The 18,389-nt window shown below is 36.4% G+C and overlaps 2 protein-coding genes across 2 annotated transcripts; both read left to right on the forward strand.

The window, feature by feature from the left end:
* Window positions 1–222: 222 nt before the first annotated feature.
* LOC132619603 (uncharacterized) lies at window positions 223–2,739 on the forward strand. The gene is made up of 4 exons (XM_060334456.1): window positions 223–1,204; window positions 1,325–1,696; window positions 1,826–2,378; window positions 2,457–2,739. Exons 1-4 carry the CDS (start codon window positions 223–225, stop codon window positions 2,737–2,739), a joined length of 2,190 nt encoding a protein of 729 aa, XP_060190439.1.
* Window positions 2,740–6,170: 3,431 nt separating this feature from the next.
* Window positions 6,171–17,852, forward strand: LOC132619604 (uncharacterized). The gene is made up of 6 exons (XM_060334457.1): window positions 6,171–6,682; window positions 6,823–6,943; window positions 7,024–7,305; window positions 7,389–7,508; window positions 17,648–17,749; window positions 17,826–17,852. The coding sequence occupies exons 1-6, from the start codon at window positions 6,171–6,173 to the stop codon at window positions 17,850–17,852; spliced, it is 1,164 nt and encodes a 387-aa protein (XP_060190440.1).
* The last annotated feature ends 537 nt before the right edge of the window (window positions 17,853–18,389 follow it).

The raw sequence follows: 18,389 nt of genomic DNA on the forward strand, positions 1-18,389 counted from the left end.
GGGGCATGATGGCATCATTAATTTGCTAATTAGGGCAACTGGTGATTTGGGTTTTGAATATTGAATTAAATTAAACATTGAATTTGTTCCGTAACAATTTCAAATTTGGTGTTATTTGTGTAGATAGAATCTCGTAATTGGATGTATAATAGGACAAACGAAAACCGAGGGGGGATAAGGCAAGAATTTGTAGACGGTGTCGATGCTTTTGTTGGCTATGCAATGACACTTGAAACTTTTCTAAGTCATGGCTTGGTTAGGTGCCCTTGCGTGAAATGTCAATGTAGGAATTACGAGAATCCAGAGATTGTTAGGCTTCATCTCTATAAAGACGGCTTTCAAAAAGATTATACAGTGTGGACTAGTCATGGAGAAATGAATAGTAGTTTTGGTAGATTTCAAGACTTTGTTGTTGGTGAAAGTAGTAGGTCGGTGGAACCTAATGTCCAAAGTTCTAGAATGCACGACATGGTTCAAGATGCTTATGGGATGCATTCTGATTTTGAATCCGGTAACCATGGTGAAGAAGCTCCAAATGAAGAAGCTAGTCGTTTTTTTGAACAGTTGAAAAAGGCTAGTCAGCCTTTATATGACGGTAGTCCCCACTCTCAATTGTCTATTGCTGTTAGATTATTAAGCATCAAAGCAGATTGGAATGTTCCTCAAGGTGCAATGGATGCTGTGATTGGCCTTATACATGAATTAGTTGACCCGAATTTAGAGATACCTGAAAATTACTATAAGGCAAAGAGACTAGTATCTAAGTTAGGACTCTCGTCGATGAGAATTGATTGTTGTGAAAATGGATGCATGTTATACTATAAGGATGACGAAGGTCTAGAATGTTGTAAGTTTTGTGGAAGAGCTCGTTTTAAGCGGACTCGTAGCGGGAAGAGGGTTGCCGTTAAGGCGATGCATTACTTACCTCTTACACCAAGGTTAAAGAGGTTGTACGCATCAAATAGCTCCGCTCCTCATATGAGATGGCACAGTGAAAATAGAAGGCCGCCTGGTGTTATGTGTCATCCATCAGACGGAGAGGCTTGGAAACATTTTGACACAACATATCCAGACTTTGCGGCTGAAACACGAAACATTAGGTTGGGTTTATGTTCCGATGGATTCACTCCACATTCTGTTTCTGCTGCACCATATTCTTGCTGGCCTGTTTTTTTAACACTATATAATCTTCCGCCTGAGTTGTGTATGACTAGTCCATATATATTCCTTACTTGCATCATTCCTGGCCCACGTAATCCAAAAGTTTTGATTGATGTATACTTGCAACCTTTGATTGATGAGTTGAAAATGTTGTGGGTTGAAGGGGTTGAGACGTTTGACGTTTCTCTTAAGCAGAATTTTAATTTGCGGGCCACGTTAATGTGGACTATTAATGATTTTCCTGCCTACGGGATGTTGTCTGGGTGGATGACTGCTGGAAAGTTATCCTGTCCTTACTGCATGGAGAATACTAAATCGTTCACTTTAAAGCATGGCAAAAAACATTCATGGTTTGATTGTCACCGTCAATTCTTGCCACTGGATCATGAGTTTAGGAGTATGAAAAATGGATTTAGGAAGAACAAAATTGAACGAAACTATCCACCTCCAAGACTTTCAGGAGAGGAAATTTGGGAGAGGGTTGAGAACTTTCCAAAAGTTACTGAAGAACCACCGTACAAGTTCGATGGGTATGGTCTTGCACATAATTGGACCAAACAGAGCATATTTTGGGAGTTACCATATTGGAAGGATAATCTTCTCCGGCATAATCTTGATGTTATGCACATTGAAAAAAATTACTTTGATAATTTATTCAATACAGTAATGGATGTCAAGGGCAAGACAAAAGATAATCCAAAGGCAAGATTGGACTTACAGGAATATTGTATGCGTAAAGAGTTATGGTTGCAGGACAAAGGGAACGGGGTCTTCAAGCCTAAGGCTAGTTATTCATTCACAATGGATCATAAGCGAAAGATTTGTGAATGGGTTAAGAACTTGAAGATGCCTGATGGGTATGCATCAAATTTGGAAAAACGTGTTGATATGGCGCAAGGGAAATTACATGGGATGAAAAGCCATGATTGTCATGTTTTCATGGAAACTTTACTCCCCATTGCATTTAGTAGCTTGCCTGCCCGAATTTGGAAGCCTATGAAAGAAATTAGTTTGTTCTTCAAAGACTTGTGTTCCAGTACGTTGAGGGTAGACAACCTGGATCGGATGCATCAGAATATTCCTGTAATAACAAGTAAGTTGGAGAAAATTCTTCCACCGGGGTTCTTCGATGTGATGGAATATCTTCCAATTCACCTTGCGGAGGAAGCTCGACTCGGAGGCCCAGTTCATTGTCGTTGGATGTATCCCTTCGAGAGGTAATAGGTGTAAATTTTTGCAAATTTCTGTCTACTAATTTATTTTAAAAAAATCATGCTTAAAATAATATTATGCAGAACTATTGGCAAGTCTAAACGGGGTATCAAGCAGAAACATAGAGTTGAAGGATCAATTTGCGAAGCCTACCTTGCTAAGGAAACAACTCATTTCTGTTCTTACTACTTTGGGAATGATGTGCCATGCTTGCGAAACAGACCCAATCGGCATTATGAAGGAGGTGAGAATGATGCTTTAGCGAAGCCAATATCAATCTTCAATCAACCGGGTTCAGGTTCAAAAAAACGTACAAGACAATTTAATGATATGGAGTCTAAATTTGCATCGATACATGTTTGCTAAATTGCCCGGAAGTTCAACGATATTATGAGTAATTTATTATTATTTTGCACTAAATATCCAAGTACAAAGCATAACAACTAACTCAAACTCCATTTTGTCGAACAACTACTTTGTGCATCTAAATGGCATTGAAAAAGTGTACGACCAGTTTGGGAAGTGGTTTAACAATTATGTAAGTGTTAAAGCCTTTTCACAAAGCAAATATAATTTAAAAAGTGCGCATTATATTATTGCTAACTTACTATTTCTTAACTACTAATAGGTTTACAGTACAGAGTATGGTTACCATGACCAACTTTTAAAGGACATATCCTGGGGACCCGGTATGGTCTATTCTATGGACAAATATGTGGTAAATGGTTTTAAAATTTACTACCGAAGAACGATGTAAGCATACAAAAACTAACAACAGCGGGGTTTGGGTTAAAGGTGGCGATGGAAACCAAGCCGGGGTCGATTATTATGGTGTAATTAAGGAGATCCTAGAACTGGAATATTCTGGTGGTGGGAAAAAAAGAATTGTACTTTTTCGGTGCAAGTGGTTTGATCCAACCCCAAATAGAGGTACAAGGGTACTCAAGCAGTATATCATCATAGAAGTAAATCACACGAGGGAGTATGCGGCTTATGATCCTTTCATTATTGTACAAAATGTTAGACAAGTGTACTATGCTCCTTATCCCTTGCGTCCAGATAAGTCTGCTTGGTGGGTGGTAATTAAAGTCAAGCCTGTGGGTCGAGTGGAAGTGGAGAATGTGTTGCCTGTTGCGTTCCAGGATGACGACATATCAGTTGTTCACCAAATAGTTGACAATGAGTTAGAAGATGATTTAGAGCATGCAGAACACATATTGGAAGAAATAAATGCAGAAGATATTAATGCAGAGGTGAACGAATGTAATAATGAAAATGAAACAACTGATGAGGAAGAATGGTCAGAAGTGGCAGATGGGGATGGGGATGAGGATTAATAGCAATTAGTAAGTATTTTTTTAAGACTTACATATTTTCTTTATATGTTTAAAATTAGTAGCTGATTGTTTACTTCCTATTTATAGGTTCTATCTGGAATGGTTTAGCTTTATTACTCGATTTTCGAATACTATCAGTGTTTTGAAATTGGCAACTTTTATGAAATTACATTTTTGTGCGTCTTTATTCTTCCTCCTTAGCCTCTTAAAAGCATCCTTATGTTGTTTCTTTCTCTTTTATTTCCTTTCAGATACCTCAATGAAGACATTCTTTGAGCCATTTCGACATTTTAGAGATCTAAGAGGGGTAATGCACTTGACCATCTTGACGGTGTAGTGGTACGTTTTATGTTTTTTTTTCCCTTTTGTAGAATTTTACCTTACTAATCCTATTGAGGCAAACTAACATATTTGTGTACCATGTATACTACTGGTATATCTGTGTATATGAATCTGTTGTTCATATGCAAACTACAACCTGCATATTCTGACCATGCCTTATTCAGAAAAAATGAGAAATATTTTTCTCCTTCTGAAAATATCTAATATTTACACTGGTACTGATTTTGAGAAGGCTGAAAAATGTAGTATTTCTGATACACATTTGGAGCTTTAAAAACTACCTCTACATACAGTTTCCTGTTGCTGCATTTCAGCTGCATTGGTTCTGCTTTTTGCATGACTTTGAGATTATATGGATTTGAGTTCCATCAATTTGCTATGGACTTGCAGGTGGTTTGTTAAATTCCTGATGTACTTGCAGTAGCTAGGGGTACTTTGGTTGCTTATTCATGTCTTTTACTAGTTGTAATCTTTTTTCATGTTGTTTGACTAGTCCTGCTTAAAAATTTACCCATAAATACAAAAAATCACTTCCTAGTCCATCATCAGCTCATACTGAATTTTAAAAGATCATGTCTTGTTCCTGAAATGACATTGGCAAAAAGTTTATTAGTTCACTCTAGCTTTTGCAGAGAAGAAATGTCCAAGAAGTTGCACTAAGCATTAAACTTTAAGAAATAGATTCCATTGAAGAATTAGATGCAACATGGACAAAGCAAGTATATCTACTGTTTGTTTTAGAGGTAAAAATATCTATCTATTAGTTAACTGGAAATAAAACTTCCTTCACAAATAGTTCGTTAAAAGTTATAGTTAGATTCTAGAATCTAAGAGTTTCTGTGTGACATGACAACATAGCTTCTTTGCAACCACTCTTGCCAGTCATTGCAGATTAATGTCCATAAGATTGTAAAGTGTTTAAAGTCTGAAAACTACCAAACATATTTTAGTTTTTGACGAAGGATGTGATCAGGTACAACAAAAGGACCATTATATTAGTTGGAACTCCTAGATGATTCACTACATTCAGTGGATCCAAATCTGAGTTGGATGTTAGATTTTCCTTTTGGTTATCCTGAGTAATATGTACTGTCACTTTCCACCTTCATTAGATGCATTTCCCAGAACAAAGGACCTCCACAGAACCATTTCAATCCTATCATAAAAGCTGAAACTTTAAGGGCATCAAAACCATTTCAATCCTTTTTCTCTCAAATTTAACTGAAAAGCATAGTTATGTAAAGTATATGCTTGTGAATATATCTGCTCAGTCTGTCTAAAATGTAAGCAGTTAAGCTATTCATTTGATAATTCATATGCAAACTACAACCTGCAGATGTACAGAAAATAACATGTTCTTGACAACTGAGGTTAAGATTCCTGAGGCTTCTGCAGTAGCAAAATGGCAACTAAATGCCAGCATCTGCAGTAGCAAAATGCCAATAAAATGCCTGAGCTACTTTGTTGCACTTTTGACTGAGTAGGAGTCTTAAGTTATAAATGTTGATTATGAATGAGTGCTGAAATCAATAAAGCCATTTAAAACCATCTGAATTTCTTGTACATCCATTTGTCCATGATTCCATTGAAATCAAAAGCATGGATTCTGCAGTATCTTTCATTCATTTCTTTGAGTTATTGTCTGCATGAGAGCTATATGTATATCTGCCTGTGTATTTGTCTCATTCTTATAGTTAAGGACCTGGTACATGTTAAAGTATAATTAAGTAGCCTTATATGAAAGAAAAGGAGAGTTTAACTAAAGGATAAGACTTGAGTCCTATCATAAAAGCTGAAACATTAAGGGCATCAGAACCACTTAAATCCTTTTGCTATTGCTGCAGTTAAGCTGTTCCAACATCATTTCTTTGTATCTGCAATCAGTGATGCAAAATGCCTTCTAACCTCTAAAAACAACACAGTACAGAATTACAAAAGGGAAAAAATGTGAGTAATGTTTAAGGTTCTAAAATGTAACTCTGTAGGATAAAATATGAAGGTTTAAGTGTTTAACATGAAAGATAACTTGAAGATTTAGTCTCTTAAAATGTTACTGCCATGTTACTGTCCCTTTTCTATTAATTTATATTTGCGATACTTACATATATTATTGTGTAGATGGCAGGTGAAAAGAGGGGTAAGAAAACAAAGAAGGCTAAAGAGACAGCGGTTCCCCGGAGACCACCAGAAAACCTTGCGATTAGAGATAGAAGCCCGTCGCCATGTCTCCTACCACGCGGCGCTCCATTGCCTCATGATCCCCTCATGAATGGCATTGCATATAGTCTTCCACCTCCGTACAACTTTGGTCGGCCCTATATGGATCCACGCCAGGGCTTTACTGAGGTGCCTCCCCAGAGCCCCTCGATGATGTCCACACTAGGTTATGCTACCCCACAGGGCTTCACTCGGTATACTTCCGGGTCTCAGCGGGCTTCGTCTAGTGGTAGTCCTATGGCCACTCCCAGTCCGACTGCATCACATCACTCTTCATCATCTACGGAACAGTACGAGATTACAGGTCCTGACCTTCGAGCAAGTAGTTCTGTGCCTGACACTCCTGCTGCGAATGACTTACCTGGAGGTGTAAGTGCTCCACAGCTTGAATCTTATGACTCATCGTCGAGCCTGTGGGATACGGGTAATTTTTTTTTTCTTCATATTTTAATCAGCACTAGGCATGATGCCTAGGGCTGATTAACATATATTTTCTTCAAAGGAAAACGATTAAAGAAGCTTTACTAAGTGTTTAATTTTATATTTTTGATAGTTGGTTACCGGACAAAGCTTCATCTCTCCTTACAGAAGACATACAAAAACTATTTAAAGACTCACCTACTTGGGGCCAGATGTCACCAAATCGCCAGAGACAAATCTATTTTACCTTTAAGGTATATGCTTATTTTTATTTACACAATCCACTTATATTGATCGATTCCTTATTAATAAACTCATTTACTTTTCGTTGCAGGACAAATGTGTCTGGCGCCCGGAACATGAGACGCAGATGGCTCAAAACTTCAAGAAGAAAGCTCAGTGCTTACTATGTGACATGTTAGGAAGGGTTCGTCAATCTAACAAGAAGCCTGGGTGGATCCTTCCTGAAAACTATAACAAGCTACTTCATTACTGGGCAACTAATGAAAGATTCTTACAACTGAGTGACATAGGGAAGAAGGCTAGAAATTCGACGAAGGGTGGCTCCCTACACACTAGTGGGGCTATGAGTCAAGAGGCCGTGAGGAGGAAGCTGGCAAGTCTACATTAACTCTACTTGAAGGATTGTGAATTTACTTTATTTTCTTTTAGTATTATCATTTACTTATTCTTTTGCAGGAACTAAAACGGGGGACGCCAGTGCCTCAAGATGAGGCGTTCAAGATCACTCACGTGAAGAAGAAGGCAAACGCTAATGATCCAGATGATTGGTGTGACGAACGGGCTAAGCAGACCTACGTAAGCTTCTTTTTATTTTTCATATTTTGTTTGTTAGACTACGAAACGGGGATCCGGCTCCTATCTCATTTTTATGCTTGATCTTTATTTTTGGTTTTACAAGATTCAAGTTATAGTGATGTTTCAATAATAGATCCACTGAAGAAAATTATGATACATGTATTACGCATTGCAAGTCGATGGTATACCTTATGAAAATGTTGGTTAAGTTTTGAGAAACCAATTTTTTCGAAAGAATCCAGAAAGCTAGTACTCCTAGTAGAAAACTGTTTTGTCTTCATCAGAAATTGAAAGGAAAACAATGCGGTATCCTCATTGTGCTCAAAACCCCTTTTTTCCTCTGCTGCTTACTGATATGGGAAGGCATTGCATTGGCAATTTGTCAATAAGACAGGCAAATCCAGAAGCGAATCCATAATTTAGCATCTGTGGTTCCTATGAGTGTAATCTTACTGAGTCTAGGAAATCCTTCGTTGCTAGGAAATTAAGCAACTGAAACCAGAGTCGGACCTTCAATCAAGTTGATCATGTCATGTGCAACGTTAATGAATGGTGGTTCATTAATGTTCATTAATTTTGATTGGTATGGGAATGGAAATAAATTTTGTACCTTTCTTTTGTTATGATTGTTCAATCTCAGGTCTTGCTTGTGTTATGATTGTTGCCTTGGGTCCGATTCAGTTTGGTTTCACTGTAACCATTCTTTTCCCCTTAAATTTTCTAATTCAGATTGTTTCTTATGGTTTGACTATATGCTTGAATATCTGTTGACAAGCTGCAATTTGTCTTAATGATGATGTGTTTTATGAGAATGAAGTGTTTTGGTTTTCTTTTTTAGTGGTGCGGAAGATAGTAAATACGCCCAGGGTCTAGTCTGAATGATACAAGAGCGTCTAGGGAGAATAATACAATCTGGAAGTACTAATACATAATATCTATGTCTCTGGAATAAAAGTAAGACATATAATAGGGAAGTCTTCAAGGTCAGCGGACGCCATGCTTACCCTGGAAACTCGAGTGGAAGCTAAAGAGTCGATCAGCCACGGGTCAGAGAAGTAGATCTGACCTGGTACTCTACATGAAAGAATGCATCAAGTGCAGGACAGTACAAACAACAGTACTGGTATGCATCATCGACCGACTAAGCATAGTTAACACAATTCAGAAAATAAAGCAGATAAGCAAATAAACCAACCGAGCATGAGACAATAAAATCGCAACCGAGTATCCGTCATCACCTACGTAAGCATCTAACCCAAATATGCCAAGTCCGAGTATATCCGATCTAATCCCATCACCACAATTGAATCATCACAATCCAATCATCAAAACAGAATCATCATAACATCTCAATCAAGTCTTAATGCAATGCAATGCAATAATGGTATGAATGCGATGCCATGCCATGCAAATGAGGTGTACACATGTGCTCCGGATGGAAATATCGTCGTCTCGGCAGCACAACCCCGCATGACTCGCGAAGTCTAAGTGCCACCCGTCCCGGATCTTTGCCCAATAGACAGACTGGACCTTGGCTAATTGCTCACAGGAAGAGTCTCACCGGCACCACCCTGGGGACCCGCGGAGGCCATGCACTAACAACGATTCCGGGATAACATCGAAATCGGCCATGCAACAACGATGCCCGAAATAGTTCATCGGACATCGGCCACCTCACAGTCACTCAAGTAAAAGAGTCTGTCAAATATCAGGTTCACACAATCAACGATTCCAAAATTGAACCTCGGACATCGGCCTTCTCACAATCATTCAAGTAAAAGAGTTCATCAAAATATCAGTTTCATATAACCAACGATTCCAGAATGGATCTTCAGACATCGGCCTTTTCACAATCACTCAAGTAAAAGAGTTTATCAAATATCAATTTCGCTCAATCAGCGATACCAGATCATCATCAGATATCGGCCATGCAATATGAGAGAATGCATGCAATGCATATGTCAATCATCAACAATCAAGTTCAACATCACAAGTACCACAACGAGGTATGCCAATCACGTGTTACATCACAATACCAGCAGTGGGTACACCAACAATATATACAAGTACCAATACCAACAACGGTATGTCAATTCTATCTAAATCAAGACAATAAGACAGAATTCGATATCTACCAACTACACATGGCATCAAGCCAACACAATCACACAATCAAAGCACACATAACGGGGTGGCTAGTCCCAACACACATCAGGGCCCAACCTAAGGCAACATCCATCCCAACTTCATACCCGAAGGTTCACATGCTGGCTTCGACATTATACTCTAAATATGTGATTCGCTATACGAAGTCTCACCAAAGGTAAACCATAACCTACCTGGACTCCAAATTGCAACATCAACAAGTCACTATTTTGCCTTGCCCTTCCACTAAAGCTCAGAACCAAAGCAGTCTAAGTATAATAGAATTCTGTAATAGAAATCATGAAGAATGATACTAATAGTGCTATGATATCAATTAGGTCAACTTTAACCCTTGAATTTAAGGGAAACGGGCCCACAAGGGCAAAACGGGAAATTCAGGGGTAAAATACCAAATTAAGTATTAGGTGATCATAACCCAACCATTAATTGTTGATTTAAATCAAAGGTTGGCCTAAATCTGATTTCAAGCAAAAACCCCTAAATTGGGTATAAACCCTAAGTCTTTGATTCCGAAATTCAATGCTAAAAGTGGACGATATATGCTTAATAAGCTTAGATTAGTCAATATCTAACTAGAACATCACCAATTTATCATTAATAATCTAGGGAAATGTTCTTCCAAAACCCTCTCTCAAATTTCATCTCTAAGGGATTGTTAAAGGGAATGGGGAAATCTAAGATGATTGTGATTAAGAAAGAGTAGAGGATTAGGCAAGTTTTACCTCCAAGAATTTCTTCAAATTATCTCCAAGAACAGTTTCCCTAAGCTCAAATATCGAGATGAGAAATAATGAGGGTCTAGGACTTATTTAAGACACATCTAATGAAAAATAACTGCCCGTCACCGCCACGGCGGTAGAGATGCTGCTGCAGCAGCGCCGCTACGGCGGCTGAGATACCGCTACAGCAGTACGGCCAACATCACACATGACCGCCCAACGGTCATCACACCGCCACAGCAGTGCCGGTGGGGTGGCTCTGGTGCCGCCATTGCGGACACCAGACACCAGAATCACCCCCTCCCCCACCCTCCATTTTTTTCTAAGTCTTCAATCGAAATCTCGGGTTGTTCCCGAGGCCATCGACTCATAAAACAAACATACAAACCCTCACTAAATTACGTTGTGAACGCGCTCGTGGTCTCTAAATTCCCAACGGGGTTCTCGTTGACCGAGTCAACTCCCGATGCCTTAATTTCAATTTCCCATCCTAAGCCCTGAAATGCATCCGAATGCATTGGGAAACGAACCAAATACACATACAAGTTCTAATCGACCATCTGGATCTCTCGGAATCGGTGGAATTCTAAAAAAGATTTGTTTGCCCAAAAGTCAACTTTGGGTCAACTATTATTCACTTTAAGCCTATGTTTTCACCGAAGTTGCCCGAATTCGGTCTAGACACCCCAGGAAGCATATCAACGGTCCCCTCGGGTCAAAAGCAAGCTAATAAATGCTCGGGAATGGGCGAAAACACCGAAAGAACTATTACGACCAAATGGATCGTTACACAATTGTTTTAGGTAATGTTTGTGATTAGAAGCGTTTTGGTTATAGATATTATTTGCAAGTAGTGTATATTATTTTAAATTAATGATTGGTTAAAATGATGTCCATTATATTAACTTCAACTTGAAATAGAGCATTTGGTGTTCAAAAACTGGTTTAAGGAGTATTTCAAGTGAAATTATGAATTACACACAAAACTTTGATTTTTTTCCAAGTGAAATTCATATCCAAACAAAATTCAATTTTTAAATATTTCTTTAACTTCAAATACTTGTTTTTTCAACTTCACCTAAATATTTTCCAAACATGATATTTTCACTAAAGTCGGTAAACTAAATTAATATTGTTACATTTCTATGTTTCTTGCTTAATAAGTAAAGAGTTAATATAGAAACATGTTATGTCAAATTCTTATTGTCAATTAATCTTAAATGAGCACATTTGTTGTGAAACTATATTCTAAGTTAGGAAAAGAGTGTAACAAACCTTTCCTCGTAAGAAAACCAAAGCTGTTCCGACATTACTAAATTCTTGTAACAACGTTCAATTCGCTACTTCGATGCTGTTTAAAATACTGCTTTATTCTTCTTTCGTATTGGAGCGCAACAATTTTTTTAAAAAAATATTTTTTAATTTCTAGTGTTGGATTAAAGATGATGTTCCCGATATGGAATCATCATCAGAATATGAGATGATGGGCGAGGCAACAAAAACTTTATTTGTTGGAATGAAACTATGCGTAAGAGTTTGTAAAGTTAAATTAGTTTCAAACTATTATTGTAAGATAAAATTTCTCACATATTTTTATTATTTGTTATCTTTAGCACCTTCATCCTAGATTGGAAGAGAAGATAGAGAAGGAGGTTTTTTTTCCTGCCATTTCAAAGAGTTACTGGAGGCGTTGAATTTATCCATCAAAAGAAAGTGATCCATAGACTTAATTATCTCGTGACTATATGTTCCTGGATGCTAATGATGAAGTGAACATTGGATATTTTGTCTTGGGTGAGTTATTTATTCTTTTTCTATTTGTTAGTATTATTTGGGTAAGCTCGACCCCTTCAAATTGTTTTTGTCCTCAAGAATTATCAATAAAACCTGGAAACTTGTCTTTGATAAAATCATGATCTTCCATGTGGATTCCTTAGGAAGAAGGTTCGAACATTGTACCAATTCCTTTACTCTACATGTATTCCCTTTATTACTCATGTCAATGAAATTATCACACATTTTATTTCATTTACATAAGCTTTTAAATGTTCTTTAAACGTATTTTGTGTTGTTTCTTATGTTAATTATTGTGTTGTAGGGATTTTGAGGTTAAATGGTAGAAAAAAGGAAAAATACACAAAGTGCTCTCTTTTGGATGATATACAATCGTATTCTAAATATATGGATCGCAAGTGAAGCTCAAGTGGAGGCTGAAAAGAAGATACCTGAAAGCTGACATATGGACCTACATGCAGACTACATATCTCACATGCGAGCCACACGTCCAGCGTCTTTTGAAGTATATGAGTAGTCCTGAAAGTCAACATTCTGAAGTGACATGTGGACAACATCCCAAACGTCTGTTGGAAGATTATGGTATATTCTGAGGATCGACATGTTGCTCCAAGATGCGGCCTGCAGATTCAATATGCGGACCGCTACCCAAGATAGACGGAGGCCTTAAAACTCTAATCCCAACATAAAAAGGCTGGGTTCCGACATGCAGACCGCATATGCAATCTACTCTCAACATGCGGGCCGCATGTAACACTAAAGGGCATTTTTATCAGAATTATTTTCGAGTTTTTTTGAATTATTATAAATAGTCTAGCTAGTATTTTTACGGGTCATCTTGTTCTGAAAAGTGTCCACCACTTAGTAGCATTGAATACTTCATATCTTTAATTTGAAGCTTTTGAGGAGAATATTCTTCATCTTTTGTCTTCTTTTTTTTTCATTGTAAGACTTTAATGCTTTCTTTATTACCTAGTATTGTGTTGTTAGTTGTCATGTCTAGTTAAAATTAATTAGCTAGGTTGTGGGATCAATATGTTGGTTATGTGCTTGGGTTTGATATAAAAATCTCAATGTTTTGTTGTCATTAATGATGTTCATTAATTCTTCATTTTGACACAATTTTTCATTTTTAGACACTTCAACTAGCACTTGTCTCAATTAGATACTTCAACAAAATTTAATGTTTATCCGTAGAATCACTCAATCAATATGTTAATTAATATATAAAGGTATTAAATTATTTCATATGGATACTCAAAGTTCAGTTTAAATGGATTCATTGAAAAGGAGGTCTATGTGAAATAACTTCCTGGTTTTGAAAACTCTAAAATGCCATATCATTCTTTTAACCTTAATATTATTAGTGAATAGTGTAATGCCCTTGCAACTGCTAAGAGATGTTTATTTTTCCTTTTAGATATCATATTTCGTTGGTGGATATTTGGATAGGAACTTTGATGTATCATTTGTTAGACCCCGTACTTTTATACGTTAAGTTTTCTCATGAGTTGGTTGCTATAGATTCGGAAAGCGGAGTGATCTTCGAGGTTATATGTGATTAGACGTTCATCTAGAGTATACGAAGGTTTAAGTTCATGATTGGCATGTGTTGGAAGGATTAGAGGATGAACGAATCGAAGAGAATACGTTTTGTCGGAATTGATTTTGGGAAGTGAAAAATATGGACCATATTTTGGAAATACGGACCATATTTCCTTAGACAAAAAGTGGGATTTTCAGCTTGAGAATTACGATCCAAGATACGGACCATATTTGAAAATACGGTCCGTGTACTTGTGACCATATTTTTAAGTCGGCTGCAGTTGTTTTTTTTTTTAATATATTTCATATAATTATCTTTTATCGGATTTGGTCCACTTCCCCCGATCTCCAACATTCTAGAAAGCCCTCTCCATCATATCCAATCAACTTCTAAGTGAAATCAAGGATCAAAAGAGGAAATCAAGTATTTAAAGGTCCTAAAGTGATTGTGGAAGCTTGTTTCTCCTCTTGGTAGTGGTTTTAGAGGATACTTCAAGGTGAGGACTCTTGGAATTGATGTATTCTTGAGTTTTGAGGTAAGATCTATCCTAACTCCATGTTTATGAGTTTATATAATGGTTATGCTAGATTTGGAGAGAAAGGAGTTGGAAGAAATGTTCAAACTTGAATTCGAGTTTGTGTTGAGATGTAATCTAACTTGAGTCATGTTGTAAGTATGTTTTTAAGCTAAAACTTTGTGGTAAGGATAGTAGTTGGTGTTAAGATTGCATTGAGGATGTTATACTTGGTATGATTGGAAGAAAAAGTGTATAAGTATTGTATACGAAGCGTATATTTGGCTGTTTTGATGTAAATGTTTGGGTGAGTAGTGATGTGGAATTAAAAAGACTTATATGAGGTTGTTGTTGGCTGCTAGGTGTATTATAGTGACTAAGGAGATTGAAATACTACTTGACAGTTTCATTGTGGGATTTTATTGACGACTTGATGTATGTTAAGGCTAACTTTCTTTCTTTTGGCATGATTCTTATGAACGAAACGTAAACATAACGCTACTCCACAATGATTAATTCTATTCTTAATAGCTAGGGATATTCCAGAGAAAATGATCAAAATGGTCCTTAATGTATGAGGGTTGGATTGTTTTGGTCCTTGATATATTCACTTGATTGAAATAGTCCTTGATGTATGCAAAATGTTGATGGTTTTGGTCCTAAATCCTAAATATAATGCCGTAACATTATTCAAATGTTTGACACAAAAAATCCATCAAATGTAAGTGTTTTTTTTTTTTTTTTCTATTTTTACTTTTTTATTATTTTTATTTTTAAAATGTATTTTTTATTTTTTATTAAGCACCGGCTGTCCGGGTCTCTTTGAGCCCCGACTAATTCCGGGGGTGCACAAGTCCTCGGCAAGGAGTTTCCCGCAAGTGCACCACGGTTAATTCAGGGTTTTACCCCAGTCCGATGGCCCTCAGAATTAAAATGTATTATTCTTTTTATATTATTTATTTTTCATTTTCTTTCTTTTCATTCCCAACCTTTACTTCTTATGATTCCATGTAATTTCTCATATTTTTTTATTTTATTCATTTAGCATAACCGTGTTAGCATAACCGTGTTATTATAAACTTATATTTTTCCTTTCTTTTGAATTATTTACTTAAGTTGCGTTGAAACTTACTTATGTAATGTTAGAATTTGACATATGAGTATTATTCATAACATTACATAAGTAAGTTTCAACGTAACTTAAGTAAATAATTCAAAAGAAAGGAAAAATATAAGTTTATAACCCCATTCACAATGAAATTCTACTTTAATAACGTCACCCGTTATATGTCAAGTTTGTTAATAACTCATTCTTTTCAATATTAAGAGGTGTAGTTTCAAATATTAGAATAATAACACGGTTATGCTAAATGAATAAAATAAAAAAATACGAGCAATTACATGGAATCATAAGAAGTAAAGGTTGGGAATGAAAAGAAAGAAAATGAAAAATAAATAATATAAAAAGAATAATACATTTTAAAAATAAAAATAATAAAAAAGTAAAAATTAAAAAAATTAAAAAAAAATCACTTACATTTGATGGATTTTTTGTGTCAAACATTTGAATAATGTTACGGCATTATATTTAGGATTTAGGACCAAAACCATCCACATTTTGCATACATCAAGGACTATTTCAATCAAGTGAATATATCAAGGACCAAAACAATCCAACCCTCATACATTAAGGACCATTTTGATCATTTTCTCCAAACATCAAGGACTATTTCAATCAAGTGAATATATCAAGGACCAAAACAATCCAACCCTCATACATTAAGGACCATTTTGATCATTTTCTCGGATATTCCATGTTGATTCATGTTCTATAAGTTTGTTTTCAGTAAGTCTTTCATCAGATTCAGTATGATTCATAGAGTCTCTTCTTGATGAAAATGCTATCTCATAATGATGTTTGGAGGTATAACGACCTTACGTCACTCCGACAAGTTCAGGATGTACTCTTATCATATTCATGCATTACATTATATATATGTGTGTGTACAGACCCATGAACCTTCAGGCGTTATATACGCGTAATTTTTTTTTATATATATATATATATAGGTATGGGCAAGGCGATGACGTTATATACGCACTATCACCTGATCAGCTGGTCACTTAATGATGATGATGATGCCTACAGAGGCTGATATGATACGATGGGATGCCCATAGAGGCTTGACGGGCATTATACACATATATATGTATGACCCCTATGCATGCATGCATGCACAGTATTTATGCATATCATTGGCCCTCAGAGACAGTTCTGACATACAGAAGGTTGCATTCATTTCATCCTATGTACTTTTATGTTACTCTCGTGCCTTACATACTCAATATTTTGTCCTTACTGACGTCCCTTTTCTGGCGGCGCTGCGTTTCATGCATGCAGGTTCAGGCAGACAGGTTGACGATCCGCCCCTGTAGGTTACTGTTCAACTGATATTGGAGCACTCCTCTTGTTCTTGAGTTGCTTTTGTGTTTTTGGTACGTTATACTTTTGTGTGCATACGGGTATGGCGGGGCCCTGTCCCAACCTTATTATGTCATATACTTCAGTAGAGGCTTGTAGATAGTCATGGTTTAGTTAGACGTTGTATGGCCCTCTCAGCCTATATTTTTGTTGTATAGTATTTCATGATGGCATTGTCAGCTTGCACAGTTTTGTCCAGCATAGTTCTATAGTATGTCTTTTCGATCTCATTCCCTTTTCAACATATTTCTCTTATGATTTAGCAGATTTCCATCTGATGACCCTCGGAGTCCACTCTTGTTTATGATTATGATATGAAAGTATGTTTAACAGTGCTTGGCTGGTAGGGCCTAGGCGGCCGTCGTGGCCCTTCGGTTTGGGTCCTGACATCATCCCTTTTTTCCGAAAAGAAATCCCCTAAGGTTTCATTAAAGTACTCGTTACTATTACCATTCATAATATTCTAGTTCGTTCCTGAAGTTGTGCCTCAACCATTGTAACATATCCGAAGAATTCCTTCGTTATTGATTTATCCATTGGTTGATATATCTAGCTTAACAGTGTGTGATCGTCATAAAATATTTACACCACTTTTTACGTAACATTACTGATAGCCTAATTGTTTCATTCTATATGCCTGGAAGGGGGGAGGGGGGAGGGGATGATGATGTTTAGATAATTCTCGAATTTCACATTTAAAAGAAGATGAATTTTTATTCTTAAATAACTCCGGTAACAAGTGTTCTAAAGAATAAGAACTGGATTGACTTAATCGTATATTAGTTTTCAAACTCTCATTTCTTCAAGAAAATGAATAGAAATTGTAGAATGCATCTAAAAAAAAAACAGGATGACTTTTTGTGATTTGTACATGGAGGTTATCTTTCTAGTAACCTTTTTTTGTTATTTGATTTGTAGGGAAAGGTGGATTTCAACGAGAATGAATGCAAGCATAGGATAGATGAGTCAAACTATGCTAAGAAGAAAATACCTTTTTCTGATCAAGAACATGCAGGATATGTAAGGTGATATAATTTACATGGCATAAGATAAATTTATTTTATGATTTCAAACTGAAGTTTTTTGTTTTTCATAGGGAGGTGAAAATAGTGGCAGCTCTTAACTTGATATTACAATTTGGATTTATGTCTTTTAATAAACAATAGAAAGAGGATACAGCTTACAACAAAGGAAGATAAATAAGAAAACGATTGACCGGAAGAAACAAAAAAGAATGAAAGAAAAATTAAAGAAGCATATGCAAATGGTCAATAACCAAACGCACTTGGAATATTTGAGGGCCAACATATTGAACAAGATTACCTTTGACTGAGGACAACTCAAATAATCTTCATTTTTTAGTGATTAATATTGATGGTTGACCCAAAGTTAGTTGACTCTTATAGGTACACTTCAATTGACACAAATCCGACGTTGAAGGACAACATATTTTATCTCTAAAATAAAAGTTGCATAGTCGGAAATTGGTACTTAACGACTATATTTTTTTATTTAACATGTGAAAATGTTTTCTTAAAATCAAGCAATCATTTCAAAGTAATTCCCGTAAAGTGCAATGAAAATGAAGCTCCTCTTGAGAATATTGACCACTACAATAGTTGACCAAACAAGAAAAGGTATAGTAAACTATAAATCTTCG

Source organism: Lycium barbarum, chromosome 11, assembly GCF_019175385.1.
Source record: "Lycium barbarum isolate Lr01 chromosome 11, ASM1917538v2, whole genome shotgun sequence".
Lineage (NCBI taxonomy): Eukaryota > Viridiplantae > Streptophyta > Magnoliopsida > Solanales > Solanaceae > Lycium > Lycium barbarum.

Excerpts from the sequence above, each read along its gene's own strand:
- LOC132619603 (XM_060334456.1), top strand. The coding sequence starts at position 223 with ATGACACTTGAAACTTTTCTAAGTCATGGCTTGGTTAGGTGCCCTTGC. Across the intron at positions 1,205-1,324 it reads TAATCTTCCGCCTGAGTTGT|GGGTTGAGACGTTTGACGTT; the intron begins GTATGACTAGTC and ends TGTGGGTTGAAG. Across the intron at positions 1,697-1,825 it reads GTACAAGTTCGATGGGTATG|TAATGGATGTCAAGGGCAAG; the intron begins GTCTTGCACATA and ends TATTCAATACAG.
- LOC132619604 (XM_060334457.1), top strand. The coding sequence starts at position 6,171 with ATGGCAGGTGAAAAGAGGGGTAAGAAAACAAAGAAGGCTAAAGAGACA. Across the intron at positions 7,306-7,388 it reads AGGCCGTGAGGAGGAAGCTG|GAACTAAAACGGGGGACGCC; the intron begins GCAAGTCTACAT and ends ATTCTTTTGCAG. Across the intron at positions 7,509-17,647 it reads AACGGGCTAAGCAGACCTAC|GGAAAGGTGGATTTCAACGA; the intron begins GTAAGCTTCTTT and ends TTTGATTTGTAG.